The sequence below is a fragment of the Elaeis guineensis genome, chromosome 7 (assembly GCF_000442705.2).
Source record: "Elaeis guineensis isolate ETL-2024a chromosome 7, EG11, whole genome shotgun sequence".
Classification (NCBI taxonomy): Eukaryota; Viridiplantae; Streptophyta; class Magnoliopsida; order Arecales; family Arecaceae; genus Elaeis; species Elaeis guineensis.
The window spans coordinates 58,594,173-58,618,046 of record NC_025999.2 but is presented as its reverse complement, the minus strand read 5'-3'; the positions used below and the strand labels follow the sequence as shown (position 1 = coordinate 58,618,046).

The 23,874-nt window shown below is 36.7% G+C and overlaps 1 protein-coding gene across 1 annotated transcript; it reads left to right on the top strand.

The window, feature by feature from the left end:
* Positions 1–6,502: 6,502 nt before the first annotated feature.
* On the top strand, positions 6,503–23,436 carry LOC105061481 (protein MEI2-like 4). Its single transcript, XM_010945540.4, is given in 16 exon segments — positions 6,503–6,924; positions 7,604–7,790; positions 8,242–8,287; positions 10,505–10,810; positions 11,083–11,516; positions 11,654–11,812; positions 15,908–16,024; positions 16,113–16,264; positions 19,635–19,705; positions 19,855–20,355; positions 20,916–21,573; positions 21,705–21,718; positions 21,721–21,788; positions 21,892–21,960; positions 22,244–22,423; positions 22,698–23,436. Coding segments are annotated over 15 exon segments (3,036 nt in total). The 5' UTR covers positions 6,503–6,924; positions 7,604–7,691; the 3' UTR covers positions 22,860–23,436.
* The last annotated feature ends 438 nt before the right edge of the window (positions 23,437–23,874 follow it).

Here is a 23,874-nt window from a genome sequence, read left to right as displayed (position 1 = left end):
CATAGATTTCAGATTTTTTGAAAAAGAGGAGTTCTCTATCGGTTAAAAAATCAAAGATCAAGGTTGAAAATTCTACTGCTCACTTAAAGAAATTACCTATGTGGATTTGGTTAGAGAATTTTATCTGAACTTGAGCTATGGCAATAGAACAGTAAGATCCACTGTTAAGGATATAGAAATCTGTCTAGATCCTGTGCTTCTAGGAGAAATTCTTCATTTGCCCTATGAGGGATACTCAAACATGGAACTCCCAGTCAAGGAAGAAGGAATTAATGTGATTCTTGGAAGAACCTTCTCGGGAAGCCTAAACAAACTAGAGGCCAAGATCTTTTCCATTGAGATGAGGATACTACATCAAATGGTAACAAAGCTTTTCTTCCCTAGAAGTGGTAGACATGATCTCCTCTCATGCCGAGACATCTGCATTATGTTTCATGTGATTACCTAAACCCCCCTGAACCTTCCAGCATTAATGATTGAGGCCATGAGAGAAACCCTGAATAGATCCAAGGCATATCTGTCTTTCGGTATGGCCCTCACTTTAGTATTCAGGAGGTTTGGAGTCAGTTTTGAGGGAGAGACAGTAGCTAGGCTTTCTCACTCTGACACCATCAATCAACATACTTTGCACCGCATGGGATTTACTAAGACTGATGGTGGTTGGACTAAAGGAGTAGAAGAGAGAGCTGAGGATAGAGCTGAGAAAGAAGGACCATCTTCACCCCTCCATGATCTCAGGGCAGCATCTCCAGACATTCAGTTCGTTTCAGATCACGAGGCTGGCCCATCAGAGTCTACGAGGAGGCACACTCCAGTCCAGCAGCCAGACAGCAGAGCACTTCTCTCAGAGATCAGATTGGCTGACGACCAGATAGAGATGATCTCTCAGCGTGTGGCTTCCATACTTTCTCGACAGTTGGGCACTTCAACTTTTGCACAGGGATCCACATCACTTGATGTATCTGATCAGACATTGATCCCTCACATCTCCACTGTCTTCCAAATGATTACAGATCAGTCAGTTCGCATTCAGCAGCTTAAGGGTTGTGTAGTGAGATTGACTGCTAGGGTATTCGACTTGCAGAGGCAAGTACTGGCTCTTGCCCATCCACATCCCACTTCGGACATCACTGAGGTCTCAGACCTATCTGCGGAGGCAGCCAGACTTAGAGGAGTCTTGGAGAGTGGATTTGACTTTCTGAGGAGAGAGATCAGAGGCTCTAGTGAGCATGCATCCACCCAGTTCACTGTACTACTTCAGTCTGTTTCAAGAGCCTTAAACCTTCTGGACACTATCAGACTATCACTTGCAGCACAGTCCATTGCTTCGCAGCCTTCAGGATCTTCTCACCCGTCCACTCGTGCCGGTACCTCCACTCGTGGCAGAGGCAGACGGGGTCGAGATCGAGCCCTTGGTCGTGATCCTTCATCTCCTCACCCCATCTCCGATTCATCTGACTCTGATCCATCCAGTCATGATCTCTACTAGATCCTGAGTAGTTAGTCTTTTTTTTAGTTTTAGTCTAGAAACTATCTTTTGGGCCATGTAATGATGTTGACTGATTGACTTTTGTATTTTGGTATATGTATTGGAACAACTATGTAATCAGTCACTTTTTGATTATAAATATATACTCCTTGACTTTCAATGAATGACTTTCAAATTGAATTGCTTTTAATTATGTGCATGCAAAATAACTCATATCCATGATGTAAAATACTATGAATTGCAATATGATATCCAATTGGTATATCTTTTATGTTTGCCATATTAAGGAGGAGTAAAACAATAAGCAATTAAGAAACAAGCAATAATCAAAAGGAAGAAATAGAGTAAATATATTCAAAAAAGGGGGGACTAAAGAATCTCTATTGATACTGTCAAAAAGGAGGAGAAATAATCAAATGAGCAAATGAGATATTTTCAAATGAGCAAATTTTCAAATTTTTGAATTGAGCAATTTTCAAATGAGCAAATGAGCAAATTTTCAAAATGTTAAGCAATTGAGAAATAATCAAATGAGCAAATGAGCAAATTTTCAAAATATTAAGCAATTGAGCAAATTTTCAAATAAGCAAATGAGCAAATTTTTAAATTGTTAAGCAATAAGCAAATTGTTAGGCAAATGAGCAACACAAGCAAATGGGCACATGTATCATGTGCCAAAGAATCAATCTTCTTTTCAAGCAAATGTATTTATAAGCAATTTTTAAATTGATAGTAAATTTCTCATTTATCTTCAAACTACCTATGATGCATTTCATTCCAATACATGGCTATATTATTCAAATAATGCATCTTCATAACTTTGAAATTTATGCTCAATGTTTTATATATGCTTTTGCTCAAGTATTTTGTCATCATCAAAAAGGGAGAGATTGTTGCTCCTTGGATTGATTTTGATGATTACAAAGCATTTGAAGGGGTTACTAATGATTTTCGCTTGAAAAAGACTTATTGCATTTCAAGGGCAAAATCGTAATTTTATCAAATTCTGATTTGAAAGCATCAAGTGCTAGAACAAAAGATTTATGATCCATTGATGAAAATTTTATAGTTTTTGGACATGTATTTTGAAAGATATTCATGATTGAAAATTTGAGTCGACCCCATGAGTCGACTCATGGCACAAAGAGCTGATTGGCACGCAGATTTTTTGGCTGGCACAGTCGGTGAGTCGACCCCCAGGCATGAGTCGACCTCTGCTGTTTTTAGGCCAAAATTATAGAATCATTATTTTCTGCTGTTTTTCACAGAGGTCGATCCCATGAGTCGACCCATGAGCATGAGTCGACCCATGAGTCGACCATTGTGACGGAAAAGTTCCACAATGGCTAGTTTTTAACCCGTTTTAAGTGCATTTAATACTCATTTAATATGGTCTAACGGCTCTATTTCAGCCCAGATTGCACTCCACCATTCCTAAAAGATATAAAAGGGACTAAAAGGTGGGAATCAAGAAAGTAGAGAGATTTTTGGAAAGAGAATTTCAAGCATACTTTTCAGCCCTAAGCAAGAGCTCACTCAAAGCATTCAAGAAGCTTTTAATTCAAGCTCACCAACTCCTTAAGTGCTCATTCAAGTCTCCAACCACTTTGAGAAAATCGAAAAGAGCCTTCTTCTCTTTGAGTAAAGTGTATTTAAAGCCTCATTCGCTCATAAAAGGAGCTTCTTTTGTATTTTCTATGCTATTGATTGTAATACTCTGTTTGAGTTATTGTTTTTGTTTTGGAAGGATTCTAAAACAAGAGAAGGTTGATCCGAACCGTGAATCAGATTGTATTGGGTTGGCTTGTACCCGAAAAATAAGTGGACTAGCTTGGGATAGTTAGAGTCGGAGTTTTCGATGAATATATTCAGGTTGAATACAAGTTAGTGGTTTGGAATTCTCAAGTAGGAGCTTGGAGAGTGGATGTAGGTGCAAGGTTGGCACCGAACCACTATAAATCCTCTTATTTGTGTTGTGCCTAATTGCTCTTCTTTAGAACTTATTTATTCTCTTGCCTTCTTGCATTTAACCATTAGCCTTGAATCAACTACACTCTCCTTATTTATTTAGCTATTGTTAAACAATTTTCATAAGGTATAAGTTAAGTTTAAAATTTTTTAAACCCAATTCACCCCCCCTCTTGGGTTGCATAGCTGGGCAACACATTCAGTATAAGTTGTTCTCTAACAACCACCTATACTTTTACCCCAGTATCTCCACACTACAAATTTGAGACTCATTTATCTAGAAGGGAGATGATCCATGCACTGATCTTAACGAGATCGATCACTAGCTTCCGTGATGATCTTATGATCGAGAGTATTTAGAAATTAACTACTAATAATGTATGTCTTAAATTCTCAACACTTTGAGAATATCCAAAATCATCTGTTAATCTCTAGGACAAATCATGGATACATAAAATATGATTGAAAATAAAAATATCTTTTATTAATACTAAATGATTTATAAGTACAAAATTAGATCTTGGAATTACAAAATATATCAGCCAATAATTGACTTGGAGGACACACATCTAACACTATGATTTGTTGAGGATTTTGGTATGTTATTTTTATACATATTTTTACTAGGATTTGAGTTATCTGTATAAATCTATTGCTGTGTAAATTGAGAATACAATTTTCATTATTGAAATATGAGAATATGAAATAATGAGTTGCCCTCTCTCTCCACCTCATTTTCCTTCTACTTCCTCCTCTTCTCTCTCTTCCTTCTTCTCCTCTTCTCTTCTCTTTCCTCCTCTTCTTCTTTCTCTTTCTTCTTTCATCCTGCATTAGTTTGGTATCAAAGTTTGTTCCATCTTGTGTTAGTCTAGTATCAAAGCTTGTTATGTCCGGCATCAATTTGGTATAAGAGCTTCTTTTGTCCTGTGCCAAAAGGTTCTTTTACAATGATTAAACTATAGTTTAATCTAGTTCTTAATTTAACTTTAAATAAAAATGAAACAAAAGGCTATCTATGTTTTTCTTGTACTACATGTGTTAAAAATTAGTTTCTTTAAAATTAAATAAGGATAGAAATAGATGTAAAATTAATAGTATAATTAATTTCATTGACTAAAAATTAAGCTAGCTCAAATGATGAGATCACCTAGGGAATCCAAATGTGCTAACTTAAGAATCAACATATCTCCCATGACCTATCTTTGGTGGCCACAATGTTGCTCAAGATCCAAGTAAGGAAAGTGGCACCCAACAATGAACTCCTCAAAATCATTTTGTATCATTACCATGGAAATAGGATATCAATTTTCATATTGTTCTAGTATTGTTTGCTTTCCAAACAGAGCCAATGAGTTTACAATGGTCTATATTAGTAAAAATAAAAAAGATAGAACTAATGACAATAATAATATGGAATAGTTGTCTTGCTGAGATGAGTAATTTGAAACAACTAAGTGCTATTTTTTTTGATTGGTAATATTCTTTCCCGCTTATATGAATTAACATATAATGATATTTCTTTTTATATTACAAAAACTAAGATGATATTTTTCTATATTCAATGAGAAAAAGGACACTATAAATATTATTGATTATAATAGATAATTCATGTATTTTTTAAAATGGTATGAAGTTTGAATATAGAATTTTATTATATAATTAGATATTTATCATCATACTATTTCTTTCATTAGAATAGCAACTTACAATAGTAGTTGAGTTGGCACCGGGAGAAACAGAAAGGAAGTGTTGATTATTTCATATAAATTGATAAATATAATGCTTCTTTTACCGAGTGCATTCATCCTTTTCTCTTTGTTGAGAAAGAATTGAGCTATAAAATATATTAATAAAAGAAAAGTCATGCATAGAAAGACACAAAAATGCTTGGTTTAGGACTTAGTAGCATAACTAAAGGAGTTAATATTATATCTACCATATGTGTCTACTATATATAAAGTAGAAATGGCTTTGAAGCCAACCTTAAAGCCCATTTCTTTTAAAAAAAATAAAAATTAATATTTTCTTCATTTTTTTTTCATGATCGTCGGCCTTGCTGCTAGAAATAACTTTGCCATGGCTATATTTTCTAGGCTCTCTCTCGTGAAACAAAGTATACATTGCTTAAAGGCTTGGGTTTCATATACTACTAAAAGATAATAGAAAAGCTTGAATGTACCTTACATGTGCACAACTCTAATTAGAAATAGCGGTTAAATAACTTCATTCAAATACTCCTATATTTATATATTTGTACATATCAATGCATATACATGTATGTATATATAATAAGATCTTATTAGATTATGCTATTATTTCTCTCATGCCAATATGACATTCGTATGTCATGCTGTGATTAGCCTTTAATGCCTTAGATATTTTATAGAAGAATAATTTGATCCTCTTTTCATGTGCCTTTTCTTTTTGATGGAAGTTTTTTCATGTTTCTCGAATCACCATTGCGCACCACATCGTCATTATGGGTGGGCCGTTCTATAAAAATTATAAGCCAATTAGCTAATTTTATCCAAAAACTTAAATTTGTTGAGCAGGATAATACAATTGCTAATGTACCCTTCTTGAACATCGCAACCACCCATTCTACCTTGACACGTTCTCAACAAGAAAGGACCACCTTAATCTCCTTTCCTTTTTGAGACAAAAATATGCGGCCATAATCTATGTTCAAACTGCATTCCGCTCCATGCAACCAACAGCTACTGCCCCAAGACAAATCTAGATGACGTCTGTTATATCATCATCTGCAGTGCAAGCCATTCCCCGCCTCACAATTCCTAACGGCGCACTTAACGCCGTCTATTCACACCCCGACGGCTTCCGCGAGCTAATCCGTTGGAGCGGGGGCCGGTCTGCCTCTCACCCTCCCCGCCCAATTTTCACCCCTACTTTTCCCCTGCCCCCCTTCCCTCTCTCCAATATTAAAATCCACTCCTTCCCCTCCTCCACCTCTTCTTTTCTTCTCTCTCTCTCTCTCTATCTCTATCGGCCGAGCGAGCGAGAGACCCCCCCCCCCCCCCCAACCCCTCGCTCGCTCTCGCCGGAGAGGAAAGGAAAAAGAAAAAAAAAAAAAAAGAAAGAATCACAGAAAGCCCTTGTGGAATAATTTGAGATAAAAAGAGGGACCGGAATATAAAACTGGCAAATGGGAAGGCGGGAGATGGGGTGGGGGGAGGTTGAGAGGTCTTGGTTGGTTGCTTGCTTGCGATGAAGGGGAAAATGGCATCGAAGCTTTGGAAGCCCTCGCACGGCACGGATTCCGACGCGGTGCCTTCGCCGAATTCTCTCCTCGCTCTCGCTCTCACCCTCTCCTTCTCCACCTTGCCTTATGCCGTAATCCATTCCTCGTGCGATCGCTTGCTTTAAATGCCGCCACTCTCTCCCTCTCTCGCTCTCTATCCCGTGGATTCCAGGTTTCCAAGAGCTCGAGAGGAGAGGCCGGCCATCTGGTGAGGGTTTCGCTCTTGAGTTCCCTTTTTCCTCTTTTCTTTGATGATTTTCTGTTGGAATTTTGGTAATTCTTCGTGATTATTTCGTAATTTTTGTGGAAAATGGGAAAAGAACCGGAGAATTTAAGGTGTATGTGGCGATTTACGTTGAATTACGGTTTTAGTGCTTAAAATTTAACTGTGTGCTGTCTTTTTCGACTTATCTGTGGTTTCTCGATGTTCGCTTTCCGAATTTGGTGCTTTTCTTGAACAAAAAAGCAGTTTGGATTCCTTTGTTTAAGTCTTTCTATTTTTGATTTCCTGTGCTGAACTTTCATAATTTTCGTGGAAAGTAGAACAAATTGCTGTTTGTGCGGCGATTTGAGGGTGAATTTTGGTTGCAATCCTTAAGATTCCATCCAAAGTAGTCTTTTCTTCCCTTGTTGCTAGAATGGTCGTTTTTAGATATGGACCTTTTTTTTATGGGGAAACAAAAAACAATTTGAACTTCTTTTCTGAGATTATATTATTTCTGAGCTAAATTTTTGAGCTAAACGTTTTTCCCCTCTGTTTATTTATTTCAAAGAAAAAATAAACTAGAATTTGGAAAGTTTAATTTGTTTTTGTTCGTTATTTATTTGTACTGGGATCTGTCTTAATTGGTAATTATTTGTGGCAATAATACGTAGCTCTTTTATAGGCAAACTTCGTATATTAGTTAGGGAAGGAAGAGGTCTTGGGTGCGAAGTTTTGAGATTGCTTGGTTTCATAGTTAGGGAGTTCCCAGGATGCCGTCTGAGGTCATGGATCAGAGGAGCCTGTCTGCCATGTGTTTGCCATCGGGGCCCCTGTCTTTCTTTTCCAATGAATTTCGCCTTCCTGCACAGGTATGCTCCGTACTCATCTATATTTTTTATTGCTATTTCTATGAGTAGTTAAGAAGCCCCTCGCAGAATCTGGATTAACACTGTATGTGAATTTATTTATAGAAATTTGTTTATAACTAACCGAGTTCCTGAGGATCACAAGTAAGAACTCCATTTTCAGTCACTGATAATTAGTTTGTTGGACCAAAAAACAAACACCTCCCAATTAAATCCTATAATTTTAGCAGTAATTTCTTTTCAATATATCTTTCGAATGCTTTCTGCTTTTACTTTCTTGTTGTTCGTGAATTCAGTTCATCTATGGTGGCATGAGGTGCCCATTTGGCATTTCTCTTTTCTTCTCCCTTTAATTTTAATTTTGCTTCTTTGGCCTTCAACCATTACATCTTTCCTTTACTTTTGGCATTATATTTACATTTTTAACATATCCTCCTCCATATCTTGTTAGCAGAGGCAAGTTGGATTTTGGAAGAAAGAGTCCATGCCTGATCATCGTGGTGAGTGTAGCTTCACCTGGAGTGGGGTTCATTTATGATTCTTCATCTATGCAGAAGAGGATGATACTCTTTAAGCAAATTAAATCTTTCTTGCATGCCCAGTTATTCATCTTTTTTGTTAGTTCTGATCCAAAGGCTATTTTTAGTTCGTGTCCAATTACTATGCATTTGCAGGACCATTTTGAACACATTTTGTCTCCGGTGTGGTCCTTCAGCTTGCTAGTGTCATGCTTTAGTTCTCAATATGGGTGTAGATGCAGGAGATAGATATTCCTTTGGATTGGTTTTTGTTAAAGTTCGAATAGGTAGGCCAGTGAGCAGCATAAATTATTTCTGCTATCTGAATTATGTTAGACCATAGATGCAGAAGAATTTTGATGCAACTATGCACCCCCCCCCAAAAAAAAAAGAGGAAAAAAGCCACACTAAAGGCATGTTCAGAGAACAATTCGCTTATTTTAATAGCCATTTCTTTTTAAATTTTATTTCCTGAGATTCTGGTCTTAGAAAAAATACATTGGCAATGTTAAAAGGTTACATCTCTTTTCTGGTGATCAACCATTACCTGAGATACTTAGGTGCTGAGGCCTTTTATGTTTTATAATCAGATGGCATGCTTCCTTGAACCTCTAGCCACGCATCCAAATACCCCATAGTAAAATATATTATGGTGCAATGCTCTGGATAGCTTGTGATCAACTTTCTTTTCATCAAAAATTAAAAAAAACTGGAACATCATCATACCTTTTTAATCTTGTCCATTTTCGGAAACCTTTATTGGCATTTTACCATTATCTGAAATAATAAGGTGCTGTATGGATGCCAGATTGGACATGTTGTTCAAGAAATTTATCCTAGCACATTGAACAAATTTACTTGTATGTGAGAACTTCCATATGTCTGTGCCATCTCAGAATTGCACATGAGTGCAAAAAACAGAAGTAGGTAACGATCATTGAATAAAGCATGTAATATGGAAATGCTAGTCTTTTGAGGAAAGAGGGGGAATTTTTTATGTGGCACAATAAGATTAATTTGAAGGGAACAACAAACGTAGTAAGCTAAAAGTTAATGCACAAGACAAGAGCAAATTAATGTGTCATTTGGCATTACTTTCATTTTTCTTATTTTCAGAATTAGACAATAGAAATTTTGTTTCTATTTTATTTCTAAATTTTTAAAAATATAAACATTTTTGATATAGTCCATTATTTTTAAAGAGATAAACATGATAATGGTGGTTGAGGACTTGAGCTGGTGGTAGTGACGGTGGAGATCGTGGAGGCTGTTATGATGGTGGTGGTGGTGGCTGCAGTAGCTGAAAGAGTTGTGTGGTGGCAGCATTGGAGGCAGTGTCAGTGGTGGAGACGAAGATGATGATGGTGATATTGGTGGTGAATGGTAGCAGCAGTATAGTGATAGTAGTGGTGGAGATGTCGATGGTGGTGGAGATAAAGGTGGTAGCGATGGCACTGCTGGTGGCAACGATGGTGGTGGTTTTGATGGTGTTAGTAAAAAACGTGTTTCTTGCTTTTGAATCTAGTGAAGATAAGAATTTCTTACTTTCATTCTTTAGAAATAATGAAAAAAAAATTAAAAATAGAAAATACAAATAATAGCTTAAAAAATAAAAGAAAAAGAAATAAAAGCAATGCTAAATAGGCAGCTTCTATTTGTTTCTATTCAACCCATCTCCGTCATTGACATGATATATTGTTATGGTATCGTGAATTTAGTAAACTCCACCATGTGCTATAAACTTATAATAACTAAATTGATATTAATTAAACATGTCATTTTTTATCTGGCATGTCCTTCAAAGAATGTCTGTTATGTGTATCAGGAACTAAAGCTATTCCAGTTTCTCAGATGACTTTTTAGGAAAGCATTAAGGAGAGTGAAAGACAAGTGTCCCTGCATCTATCGTCTAGGCAAGCCCTTAGTCAACTGTATTGTTTGTTGGGAAATTTTTATGTGTTTTAACGGTCAATTTGACTAGCCACAATCTTTATCTTTCATCTCTTAATCCTGAATTGCCTGAATGCATGTCCTCTGCATTGTGTACACTTCAGATTGCTTGTGTTGATTGTTGCTTGGCTCTTTTATTAATTCCTTCCCTTTGTTCTGGTCGAGATAGATATATTTTTTTATACTAAACTTTCATCATTTTGGCTGATGATTCAACTAATTGGAGATTTTCTTGTTTACCCTGCACAGTATCAGAGGGATTGTCGTTAATGTCAGGAAGCAAGATAAATTCTTCATTTCCACTAGAAAAGCTGTGTTCAGTGGGAGGAGACTCCTTGGAATGCTTAGAACTTACACATCCTTATTTCTTCGAAGATGACAAAACCGAGATCAGTCTCAAGCATCATTTGATGGGGACCGAGAATGCCAGTCTATCCATGACCTCTTGGAGTGCTGCTGACAAGGATGGGTCCCAATTGAGTCTATCTGCTAGACCTGCATCCCTGTTTATGGAAGGGAACAAAAATGATTCGAATGGGGTCCATCTTGAGAATGGTCTCTTCTCAACCTCTTTATCGGAATTATTTGATAAAAAATGTGGGTTTCTGCCTTTTATGTAATTGCTGAATCTGGCTATGCAAACTGCAGAGCCTAAATTTCAATCTCAACATTGTCATCTGCTACATAAAATCTATTTTATGGTTCATATTTAAAAGGCATCAGCCTGTAGTCGTTTATACTTTAGTTCTGCAAAAGTATTCTCAATTTTGCAGGGTTCATCGGATACATATTCAAACTTAATATTCCTTTGCATATTGATGATGCAGCAAAATTATCATCAGATGATGTTTGTGTCACTCAATATGTGGACAAAAGTAACTCCAACGTTGGCAAAGATGAGCCCTTTGAATCTTTGGAAGAAACCGAATCTCAAACTATTGGAAACCTCCTTCCTGATGATGATGACTTGCTGTCTGGAGTTATTGATGATCTTGAGTATATTGCTCAGCCCAGGAGTGGAGATGAAACAGAAGATGATCTATTCTGCAGTGGAGGAGGGATGGAACTGGAAGCAGATGATAGGTTCAATTGTAAAAAAGCTTCCAATTCTGTTGGTGGAGGAGCCTCTGATGGTCAGCTGTGGGAACGGAGCAGGCTATTTGCTAATGAACAACCATTTGGTGAACATCCTTCCAGAATACTAATTGTAAGAAACTTCAATAGCATTGTTGATGATACAGAATTGAGGGTTCTTTTTGAGGTATTTTTGTTTGCTTTTTGCTTTATCTTTTTCCCCTTTGTTTTCTGGGGCAAACCATCACCTGATTGGTTTTTAATTCATGAAATTCGCCATTGGTATATCTTTCTCTATTCTGACAATTTGCACTGCATATACAGCAATTTGGGGATATACACATGCTTTATACAGGCTGTAAACATCTTGGCTTTGTAATGGTATCTTACTATGACATAAGGGCAGCACAAAATGCAAAGAGAACCCTTCAAAACAAGCCATTCAGACATTGCGAGCTGTACATACAATTCAGTGTTTCAAAGGTATCCTACTTCTGCATCTTTAACTGGTCTTATGTGCATTGTTATTTATTGCTAGTTTCGCCTGTCTTCTATATCTTTATAGTTCCTATAAGAATGGCTATTATTTTGAGCTTCTGGTTATCTATGTCTGGCACTTTTTTTTTCTTTTTCTTTCTTTCTATTCTTTTCTTTTCCTTTTTTTTTAATGATTGCAAGTAATGTTAGTTTAGATGACCATGCTGAGGTATATATCACTCATATTTGATTTGACTTCTGTGAACAATTTACCACCTTGAAGTGGTCATTGAACTTGTGTTAAGATATCTTTAATATTTTCTTTCTTTCTTTCTTTTTTGAAGTAAAATGAGGCTGCAGCCACCTGAAAGATATATTTATCTTTTCAATCTTCATTTCGACTTCTCTCTTCAAGTTTTCTTGTTTTGAGATCTTTCACATGTAGAAATTGTAAGTACCCATGTTTCTTTCCTTTTGAATGTTTGAAAGATAGATAATTATTAATAGTAAATAGTAAGAGAGAATAGAGTGTTCCATTCAAAGTTCACTGTCTCGATATCGGATCCCATATTGGTACCATCCTATTACAATGTTGGTACATGGTATGGTACGAGATGGCGTGGCATATCAAGTGTTGGTAGGATATGAGACTACGTATTGGTTTGGTATCGATACAGTATGGTATGCCTCCATTACAGCACAGTACTAATTGGTACGGCAAACCTTGGTTCCATTTGTTTAATAGTGTTAAGCATTTACTTTTCTCATGAAGCCAAGGGGAGTTAAGCAAGCAAGTTATATGTTTGTGGTTGCAAGTTGACCAAGTGGTAAGTTGGGGTAAGTTCCTGCCCAACAACATAGGCTTCCTCTGACTTGAAGAAGTTTCATGATGTATGACTAGGATTAATGGAGTTTTAATTAATGATGGGTGCATGGTAAAGTCTCCTTTTGATATAGAGATTCTGGATTACTTGCATTGCATCTATATTGCCTTGATTTTGCTGCAGCTACCTGCCTTTATTTTCCGAGAAAAGTTTTTTGTAGAGGAAAGAGGATGTGAAAGAAGGGAACCCTCTAGAAAGTTGGGACAAATAGTTTAGAGCACGAGGTGGAAGTTTTCTGGAAAGGCTGTGCTGTGAGCTTGGCTTTTTAGCTAGGAGGAGAGGCACAAGGGATTGTGGAGGAAGTTGGATCATTAGAAAATAGGTATCCAGCAGTTGTTCAGACCTTTGAAAATGGATTCCTTGACATGGAAAAAAGAATGAAAATTATTGGGCTTATGGTGCTGCTGAGTTCTTTTATGAGGTTGTGTTTGTGTCTTGGGATTAATCACTATTAAGGTAGAGGCTCATGACTGACTTTTTCTGTAAGGAGATCGGTTCAGGAGTAGGTGCCTTCTCATGGAGCAATACAAGAGTTTTCTGTTGTCATATATATTTTTCAAAGTACACATAAAATTTCCCACATCTCTCTATGACAATCATTTTCCATCATGCATTGAACTCGTTCCTTTTTTGGTATCATGTTAGGCCCTATTTGGTTGGTGAATACAGTTATCTTGAGTAAGGCAAAAGCAAGGAATAAAGTAGGGTAGCTAGTTGAGGAATCATGAGGAATAAGTTTATCCTATCACTTATAATATTTCCAATTTGAAGAGACAATTGGGAAAGAAGATTTTAGAAATCCTGAAAGTGATATGATTAGTTGTAGTATGGTAGGATGGATGGAGTATGATTGAAAAAGCTAGGTTACTTCCCAACTTATTCTAGTTTATCCTACAACAAGACACAGCCTTAGTGGTTAATCTTATAAAAGTAAAGCATAAATGACAACCAAATCATTAGGAAATATAAGGTATTACAGAAAACTTTGGAAGTCTGATCTCTTAACAGCAGTTTGGATTTACAATTATATGTTGATACATAAAGGGCATCCTGGAGCATGAGGCCTTCACCATTGCAGGGTTTGAGAAAGATCAAATGTATGCAGCCTCAATATCCTTGAAGATATTGAGGCATTGTTCTTAATAGATGTTTTGAGGGCATCCATTTGTTTGCTAATGTCCACCACTTTACTCATTCCTTTTTTATTTTCATGCAAGCCATAGCGAACATAGGACTTTGGGTGTAGTTAGTTTCAATAAAGATAGATGCTTGCAGCCCCCCTTTTTTTTTTGTTGGTGTCAACACCACATTTGAGAGTGATCTCCTTTTGATTCCTAGGTTCTGATTCTGTTTGGTGCTGATGGCTATACCAATGCTATATCTTGTATTTCTTTTAGTTTTTCTATTTTGTCATCTTATTTCTTCACACAATTTTGTGAAATCCTGAGAAAATCTTAGGTCCCAAAGTTCCGATCCTATTACCACTCTCTAGCATAGGCACAAGTTTGGTATTTGGGAATAATTTGGCAATGTTGAAAATTTTGAAATTCAGAAAAAAGTCTCAGCAAATTTGGAAAAAAAGGAACAAGTGTGGAAAATTAACTAAATAATAACGATAAATTAAAAATATAAGTACAAATATTTATATAAAAAAGACATATAAATAAATTTGGCGTTACATAATTTCATGCCAGATTATCTCCTGCTAGAAAAATAAATAATTATATTCAGACCAATAAAAAAAAAAAGAAATTTAAGGAAAAAATGTTCATTCTTGACAAAGAAAAAAAATTAAGCATTTTCTAAATTAAAAAAGCAGAGGGAGTTTTAAACAAAGGTAGGCATGAAGAGCTTTCAGAGAGCTGATTGATCTATGGGGATAGAATTTATGGAAGTGGGGACTGGCAATTGGGCCACCTTTAACAATATTTCAATATTTATGTAACCTATCATATCTCCTATGTGGGAATTTGTCGATTCTTGTTGTTTTCTATTCTTCCTACATCCCTGTCGCACCTAACCTCTTTCCTTTTCCTTGCTTCATTGGGCCCTGCTGCATGCACATATATGTGAGTGGAATGCTATGAATCTTGCAACTTATTCACGAAATTCGTGGATTTCACTAACAGTCCACGATCCATTTGTGAATCATTGAATTGTATGCAGAATTGTTTGGCCAAGTCCCAGTACATGAATAAATCATGAAATTTTTTTTTTTAAATCGCCAAAATCTGTAACCATGCTCTCAAGCATAAGTGTCCATCTTAATTTTGATCTCAGTAGTTAAGCCCTAAACTTCAGTTCTACAGAGCTATGGCAATCTTTCTATACCTAATTCAGACCCAAAATCCATAATTTCCATCAGTAATCTCATACACCTCCCATAGACCCCTACCATATACTTCCATTATAATCCTTTACAATCCTGATTAAACTCCGATTTGGATTGTTTAGGACTCCTACAGTGCTATTTTATAGTTATTCTTGGTCGAGTTGTCTACTGAATCGGGAAGTTCTTATGTACTTCCCTCCAAGACTTTCCTCTTGCCACATGATATTGGCTTGGCATGTTTGTTCACACTTTATTTTAAAGGGCACTTGGCAGGCTTACTTCATGATGATTTCAGTGCTTCAAATTGTTTGGAGTATATTAACTGACTATTTTTGTTGGGTTCTTGCAACAAAAGATGTCAGGGGCTATTTTCTAGCTGACTAGCAAGCTAATCAATTTGGATATTCATAGACATTAAACATTTTGTACTGATATGCCTTATACCTGGTCTATGCAGTGTTGATATGTTGTTTCTGATATTTCTTTCTGTCTCACCTACCTAGCTAATCATCGTGCACATTCCCAGAAATTAATCTTTTGTAATGTTATTCCCTTTCATTGGAACATGCAATCTCAATATGTTGCTTCTAACATTAATTGTTTCTTTAGCTTTGTCTCACTATATTCTCTCTTTTACAAATACAGTCTTTCTTATAACAAAATATTTTTATCTTGATAAAAAGAGGAAAACAGTTTCTTCTAGGATGGTCTTTTGCCTTGATAACCTTATCGATGGATCTTGTTGAATGTTTTCAAATATGAATGTTATTAATTCTTTTATACGGAGGTTTTATGCATTTCACAAAGTTATTCTTTTAGTTTTTGTTTCATCTGTACAGTCATGCCACGTGATTTCTGATGTTTTGACTGTGAAATTGTTGTTAGGACAATCCTTTGGAGAAAGATACTAACCAGGGTATGCTTGTTCTATTTAATCTTGATTCCTCTGTCTCTAATGATGATCTCTGCCAGATGTTTGGTGTATATGGGGACATCAAGGAGGTTGGATAATTCTAACCTTCTGCATTTGCACTTTCTTTAAAAAAAATGTCTGGCATTAGTTTTGCTAACTCATATTTTTGGACTGCAGATTTGTGAAATGCCTCACAACCTCCAAAAGAAATTTATAGAATTTTATGATGTTAGGGCTGCTGAGGCTGCTTTTCATGCCTTAAACGGGATTGACGTTGCAGGAAAGAAAATGAAGCTTGAATCTAGAAGTACTGGAGGTGCACCATGGTGGTATTATCTGGCCAAGTTCACTGATGTTCTTCTCATACTTATGTAGACATGCTTCTGTAGTAGTACTAAATATGATCTTTATCATCCACCCACCTGTCCAATTTAGTGATTTACTGGATAGTGCATGCCCCTGTTTTTTAGAAAAAAAATGTGCTCTTCCCAATATTGGTCAATCAACACTATTTGCTGTCCATACTCGGTGTCATAAATGAGCAAATATTAATGGGTAAAATTAAAATATCCACTTAAGATGTTGCATGTATGTTCTTATCATAGAGCAGACAGTGATATTGGCATCACAATTCTTGGGTGCTTGCATTTTTGTCCTGTTTTTGATGCATTTACTCTAGGTATATTCCACAAAGCTTTGTTAGTTGTTTTCATGTACATTTACATGAGTTATTTCTCTCTTTGGAATGTTTCCTTTTTGCACTGTGCTCTTAATTACATAGACATTACTTACTAATTTTCCATCTGATTTTTGTGAATTTGTGCTAGTAATGGTTATGTGGATGGGATTGGATAGTAAACAGAGAACATGGATTTTTTTTTTTTTTTTGATATGCAGCAAAAATTAAGAAATAATCAAAATTTGAAAAGCATTGAATTGGTGTAAGGAACATGTGAATACAAGGTAACATAACATGACATATTTAAAGGCAATTTTTCCTAGATAATTTGTAGAATTTTTTACAATCATTCATTCGTTAGTTTTACTTCAAGCTGTCCTAATTAAGTAATATGCGATAGCATTATGTAAAATATATTTGGATAGAAACATTAAAAATAATTAGAATCTGATAGAGACTTAGTCTTTTATCATTAATTATTAATCATCATTTTCGGTCACACATCTTTCTTGTGCCTCATTTGAATCCACTGCTATATCTACGTACATATGTATGTATGTACTATGTAGGCATGCATGCACCCATCCATCCATCCATGCATGCATGAATGTAGACATGCATGCATACACCCATCCTTCCACTGCTATATCTACGTACATGTACATGGGTGTATATCAACTACTTGTTTTTTATTAAATTTTGTTTTGGTACCTGCAGAATTTTGCATTATGTCTAGCTCTGCAACCCACCTCACTTCTATTGTTGCCCAGCTATGCAACCCAAGAGGGGGGTTGAATTGGATTTTTGAAAATTTAAAATTAATTTAGAACCACAAGGATTAAGTAATAAAAGGCAAGTTAGTTGAAGTGAGTGATTTAAGTAAAGTGAAGATATTAGATGCAAGAGTGCAAGAAAGAAAAGAAAATAAGATAGAGAACAAGTAAGCATACCACAAACAACCAAGATTTATAGTGGTTCGGTGCCAACCTTGCACCTACATCCACTCCCCAAGCTCCTACTTAGGAATTCAAATCCACTAAACCGTATTCAACAAGAATACAACGTCGGTACCTCTGACTCTAGCTATCCCAAGCTAGAACACTTGTTTTCTGGGTACAAGCCAACCCAATACAATCCGATTCAAGGTTCGGATCAACCTTTCCACGTTTTGGAACCCTTCCAAAATTAAAGATCAACTCAAAAACAGAGTATAACAGTTAATCATACAGAAATACAAATGTAGCTTCTTTAATGAGCAAATAAAACTTTAAATACACTTTACACAACAATGAAGAAGCTTTTCTGATTCTCCTCAAAGTTGTTGAAGACTTGAATGAGCTCTTGAGGGGTTGGTGAACTTGAAATGAAAGCTTCTTTAACTTCAAGAAGGCTCTTTACTTAGGGCTGAAATGAATGCTTGAAAAACCTTCCTTTAAGTGCCTTTTATAGCTTCAAATGATGGTGAAGAGTGATCTAGGTAGTTTTAGAGCCATTGGAGATCATTAAATGAGCATTAAATGCGTCAAAACGAGCTAAAAAACTAGCCGTTACGGAGTTTTTCCGTCGCAGGGGTCGACTCATACACATGAGTCGACTCATGGGGTTGACTTCTGTGGCACGGAACAGAACATGATTGTTCTGTAATTTTGGCGTACACAGCAACAGAGGTCGACTCATACACAGGGGTCGACTCATGGGGTCGACTCAATTAGGTATGCCAGTCAAAAAATAGCGTGCCGTTCAGCCCCATTTGACATGAGTCGATTCATGGGGTCGACTCAATTTTATAAACATTATTTTCTTTCAAAATACACATCCAAAAATATTGAAATTGCCTTCAAAAGATCACAAATCTTCTGTTCTTGCTCTTGAAGCTTTCGAGTTAGGATTTGGTAAAATTACGATTTTGCCCCTGAAAAACAATAAATATCTTTTCAAGCCAAAATCATTAGTAACCCCCTCAAATGCTTTGTAATCATCAAAATCAATTCAAGGAGCAACATCCATGATTGCAAAATATTTGATATTCTTAACTGGAGTACAGGAAATTTGGCCTGTATTTATGGATGCATTCATGCATCCATCCATCCATCCATGCATGAATACATGCACTCATGTATTTATGTGGATATTGATGGATGTATGTAAATGTTTACATTATTACTTATATATTTTTCTTAAATTTTTTTGGGTACCCTGTGGAATCTGCATTTTATCTGGTTCAACAACCTACCTCACATCCGTGATTACAATTTTTTAAATTGTTAACTTGAGTACCAGAAATTTGGCCTTGAATTGATAGATCATATAATGATCTTGTTAAAGATTATTTCCAGATGATTTCTATGTGGAAATCCGAAAAGATATATCTAATGTTCTTAGATCTACACAAAAATCTAATGATCGTCAGATGAATCGTGTATATTATATTTTGTATTTTTCTCATTGCACGAATCCAGAAAATGATCAAATGAGTGCTAATATCTTGCATTCTGAAGATCCTATTCCTCAAATGTCCACACTTTAATAATGATACAAATGGATTCTAATGACGAGATTTCATTTCCAATTGCTCTTGCATTCGTGAGATGATCATACTAGAACAGGAGTCCTAATACCACACTCCTCTATCTTGAGAAAAGAAAAGGCTGATTTTTAGTGTCATGAGCTGCTTGCATCAAAGTAACTTTCCTCTGTTTTCACTTACACATATTTTGTTTTCAGCAAAGTTTCATATAGGATCAAAGCATTGTTTTCTCAACATAAGTGTATTGTGCATTTGTTGATGTGAACAACCTAACTTTGATTCTATTGAAATTGTTGCCTGCAGTTATTTTAACATTCATGGCCTAGCTTTTAATTTCTATATATACGTTGCTGGGCTTGTTAATTGATCTTGTAGGAAGTTGCTGATGTAGAAATTATCTTGATCTTTTTTCCTCCCACATTGAAACCATTTTCTAGGTGATTTTTCCCTTCTTTATATTGTCGAGCTGATTGGACATTTCTCATTTTAGCAGCTTAGTGCAACAGTCATCTCTGGTGTTGGAACAGGAAGAGTCCTGCAGATACAGGCAGGGAAGCCATCCTGGTAACTCACCATCCAAATGCTATGGTAGTAATGATTTCCCAGTAATCTGTTTATTGATGACCTGGTTGTTCTGTTATTTGTAGCATATTCATTTTCTGATGTCATGCTTTTGGTTTCCACATTTCTTCTCTGCACTTTTGTTTCTTTAGGAACAATTCCACTGGTGGCGACTACATCCATTGGTCTTGATAATAGAGCCACCCAGGACCTAAGTGCTTCAGTCAGAGCGCCAATCCATCCATCTATGGGTTCCACATTTCCTAGAATTTCTTCTGTTGTGCCCCATAGTTTATCCTCTCCAGTTGGGATGGCCTCAGGAAGCAGTCACAGTAATCAATCTGGTCATGAGCGCAGACATTCTCTGGGGCACATGAACTTTGGTTCTCAAAGCAGTCACAGTACACAATCTGGTCATGAGCGCAGCCAATCACTAGGACAGATGAACTTTGGTTCTCAAATCATGCCAACCTTTCATCCTCATTCACTTCCCGAGCACCATAATGGAATAATAAGCAGCATACCTTACGGCTCCTCAAGTGCCACGTCAACCATGGCTATCAACTCCAGACCTGCTGATTTAATCGATGACAGGAGCATCCATAGAAGTGGCTTAGGTGGCCTCAATAGCCATTCTTTTGAACATATAGGAGGTAAGTGTATTGCAAGATGTGGATGCTGTTGAAGTAACCACTTCAGTCCAAAAGCTTTAGTTGATAGTAAATGAGTCAGCACAAGAGCTCTTTAACACCTCCCTCCCTTCTTGCTATGTAGCCTAAACCCCAAAAAAAGTTAGGACAACAACTGCAACGAGTCAAAATGACAATTAAAAAGTTTCAAAGTGACGAATTTGGAGGGTATTCAAACTCATGGCCTCTGGCAACCTGAGCTCTAATGTCTGTTAACTAGCAACTGATTTCCAAAGCTTGAGCTGATAAGGAATGAGCCAACAGTGTATATCATTCGTTTTGTGTGAATGCCGCTTCTGTTCAGCAAAGAATGCATCCTTCCTTCCTAGCTTACGTTAATCCTACCTATCTTGCCATATCTACTGATGCTGCTTTGACCACATTTGTTTCCAGGTTAAGGGGCCCCAAAGTCTTTTGATTGAGCTGCACCTGAATATAGAAAAAATCCTTTTTTTTGGTTCCCTTTTCTTTCTCTCAAACTTCCAGTTTATGCTTCCTTCTAACTTCCAGTTTTTGTCTTGCAGATCTCGGTATTTCAGGAGACAGATGTTTTGCTCTTCACGGTCATCAATTTGTATGGAATGATTCTAACCAATACAATCATCGGCCCCCTGGCCCCATATTCTGGCCAAATACTCCATCATATTTGAACAATTTTCCGGCTCTGCCCTCACCACAAAAAATGAATGGATTTCCAAGAGCACCACCTCACATGCTGAATGCTTCTCTACCATTACACCACCATGTAGGTTCAGCTCCTACTGTGAATCCCTCACTTTGGGACAGACGGCAAAGATGCAGAGGAGATTACTTGAAGGCATGTGCGTTGCATCCTGCTTCTCTTGGAAGCTTGGGGTTGGCTGGTGGCTCTGTTCTGCATCCACTTGAACTGGCTTCTAATAACATATTCCCACAAACTGATGGTAACTGTATGGATCCTTCTATTTCTTCTGCACATGCAATGCCATCACCTGAGCAAAGGAGCCGCATGTTCCATCTGAGGAATACCATGCTTCATATGCCACTTTCATATGATGCTCCTAATGATCGAATCAGGAGCCGAAGAAGTGATGCAGGTTCCAGTCAAGCTGATAATAAAAAGCAATTTGAACTTGATATTGATCGCATTATGCGCAGCGAAGACTCCCGGACAACGCTTATGATCAAAAATATTCCCAATAAGTAAGTGAACGGTGTTATGACGTTTTTGTTATAATGTTTTACTTCCTTTTTTAGCTTCCATGTATTATGCGACGTTCTATTTGTTCTCTGGTTGCCCATTTTTGCCCTAAAATGCTCTGCTCATTTTTCAGATATACCTCTAAAATGCTCTTGCCACTATTGATGAACATCATCAAGGAACCTATGATTTCATCTATTTGCCTATTGATTTCAAGGTAACTAAACTTTCTATCAGATAGAAGTCTTAGACATGCTTACAATGAATGTAGTATTCCCTTTTCCTTGTTCATATATTGAGATCATTATTTTCCCTTCCAGAACAAATGCAATGTGGGTTATGCTTTTATCAATATGACTAGTGCCCAGCATATCATTCCATTCTTTCAGGTTTGTTATATATACCCTGACTAATCGATAGTAGAATAAACTTGGATGCTTTGTTACTGGTTGTATGCAAAGTCTTCCAGGAAATCAAATGTAGGAACTTCTAATCTTGAAATAGATCAGACATAGGATAAGGCTGTTCTGCTTTTGTTCTGTGTGCATGTCATTGTTTTATGCATTTTGTAAGTATGGTATGTATACTAATGTAAAAACTTCTCTTGCCATCTGATGATCTGACTTTGCACCCCTAAATAACATGCTAATGAAACAAATAAATCATTTGCAGACTTTTAATGGTAAAAAATGGGAGAAATTCAACAGTGAAAAGGTGGCTTCTCTTGCATATGCTCGAATTCAAGGGAGGGCAGCTCTTATTGCTCATTTCCAGAATTCAAGTCTAATGAATGAGGACAAGCGATGCCGCCCTATCCTTTTCCATTCAGATGGTCCAAATGCTGGGGAGCAGGTATGAGCTACCATACAATTCATTTTGTGGTGGATGTTATAGATTTGTAAGAATTGCTGGAGAAAGTTTTCATGTCACACCATTTAAGCTATCATTGCTTATTTCTTCATTTGTAAAGCACCTGTTTCTCTACCTAATCTTGCTGTTGGTTCCCAAACTGTGCTATTGGCCATGCCACACAAATTTTGCAGTGGTTTCAAGTCATGAAAAAAGTGGTTCTGCCTAGTTAATCTGACTCATTATATTTTGGTGTTTATTTCATCATCCCATCCAGGAGCCTTTTCCTGTGGGTGTCAATATCCGATCCAGGACCGGAAGATCTAAAACTGCTGGCAGTGGAGAGAACCATCTGGCAAGTCCATCAACCTCTTCAAATGGAGAGGAATCTTCTGATGCATCAGACTCTTCCTCAGCTTGCACCAAGGAATCAGACTGAACCTGTAGACCAACATCAGATTAAAACTTATAACACAATCTCACGTGCTTCACCTTTCTTTTATCTGGTCTTTGTAGTAATATTACATAGTATGGGGACTGGACAGCAGATTCACTTGGGTGCTTTTTGCTGCATTACCAAGAGAGTGAGCTGGGTGCTCTCATTTTTCCTTGGATACTATACATAACTATATTATGAGGCTGACAGAGGTAACAGGCATGAGAAAGGGTTTCGAAATTTTGGCTGGCTGTAAGAGGAAAGAAAAGATGTATAGGATCTTCCAAACAAGGATGATGGAATTCTTTTATGCAGTTTTGAGAAGGTCTTCTCTCTGCATTTTCTTCCCTTTTCCCTTATTGTATTTTTTGTTAGTTTGAGGCCCGATATGGGCCCCATTGTCTTTTTTTGTGCTGTGAAGAGAGACGTGATTGAGAGAGAGCTCTGTTCAGCGTGTAATAGGCCTTGTTGTGCCTCTTATGTGGCATCTTTGTTGTATTAAATTTTGGAGCCTCTCTGTTATTGCATTTTCTGTTGTTTCTTAATTTGACAATATAGAGTAATGTTTGACATTTGATAATCGTGACAGTCATTGTTTCTTCTGGTTTCAGCTCCATCCAATATAAGAGATTTTTTTTTTTTTTGAGAAAAAAGGAAAACAATGTATGCTAATAATGTTTGATATGGTTGGAACTTTGGTCAATGGTTAAAACCGACTCAACCAGTGTCCATTGAGAAACAGGTTGTAGCTGCCTACAGAAGAGCTGTTAGTGCGTACTGTGTTGTATAGCTGATCCTTAAGTATTGAGATATTCTTCATTTACTTATTTATTTATTTATTAGATGGTGATTATGTCCCTTATCTTTTATTAAACTACATTCTATGTAAGATTAATGAAGTTGAACAGTGGTAAGCACTTGTTCTGTTGCTCTCTTTCTTGGAAAGGAATGTTTGAGGTCTCCTTAACAGCTGGTTGAGAGAATTCTTAACTTTCTCCATTACTTAAATTTCCCATGC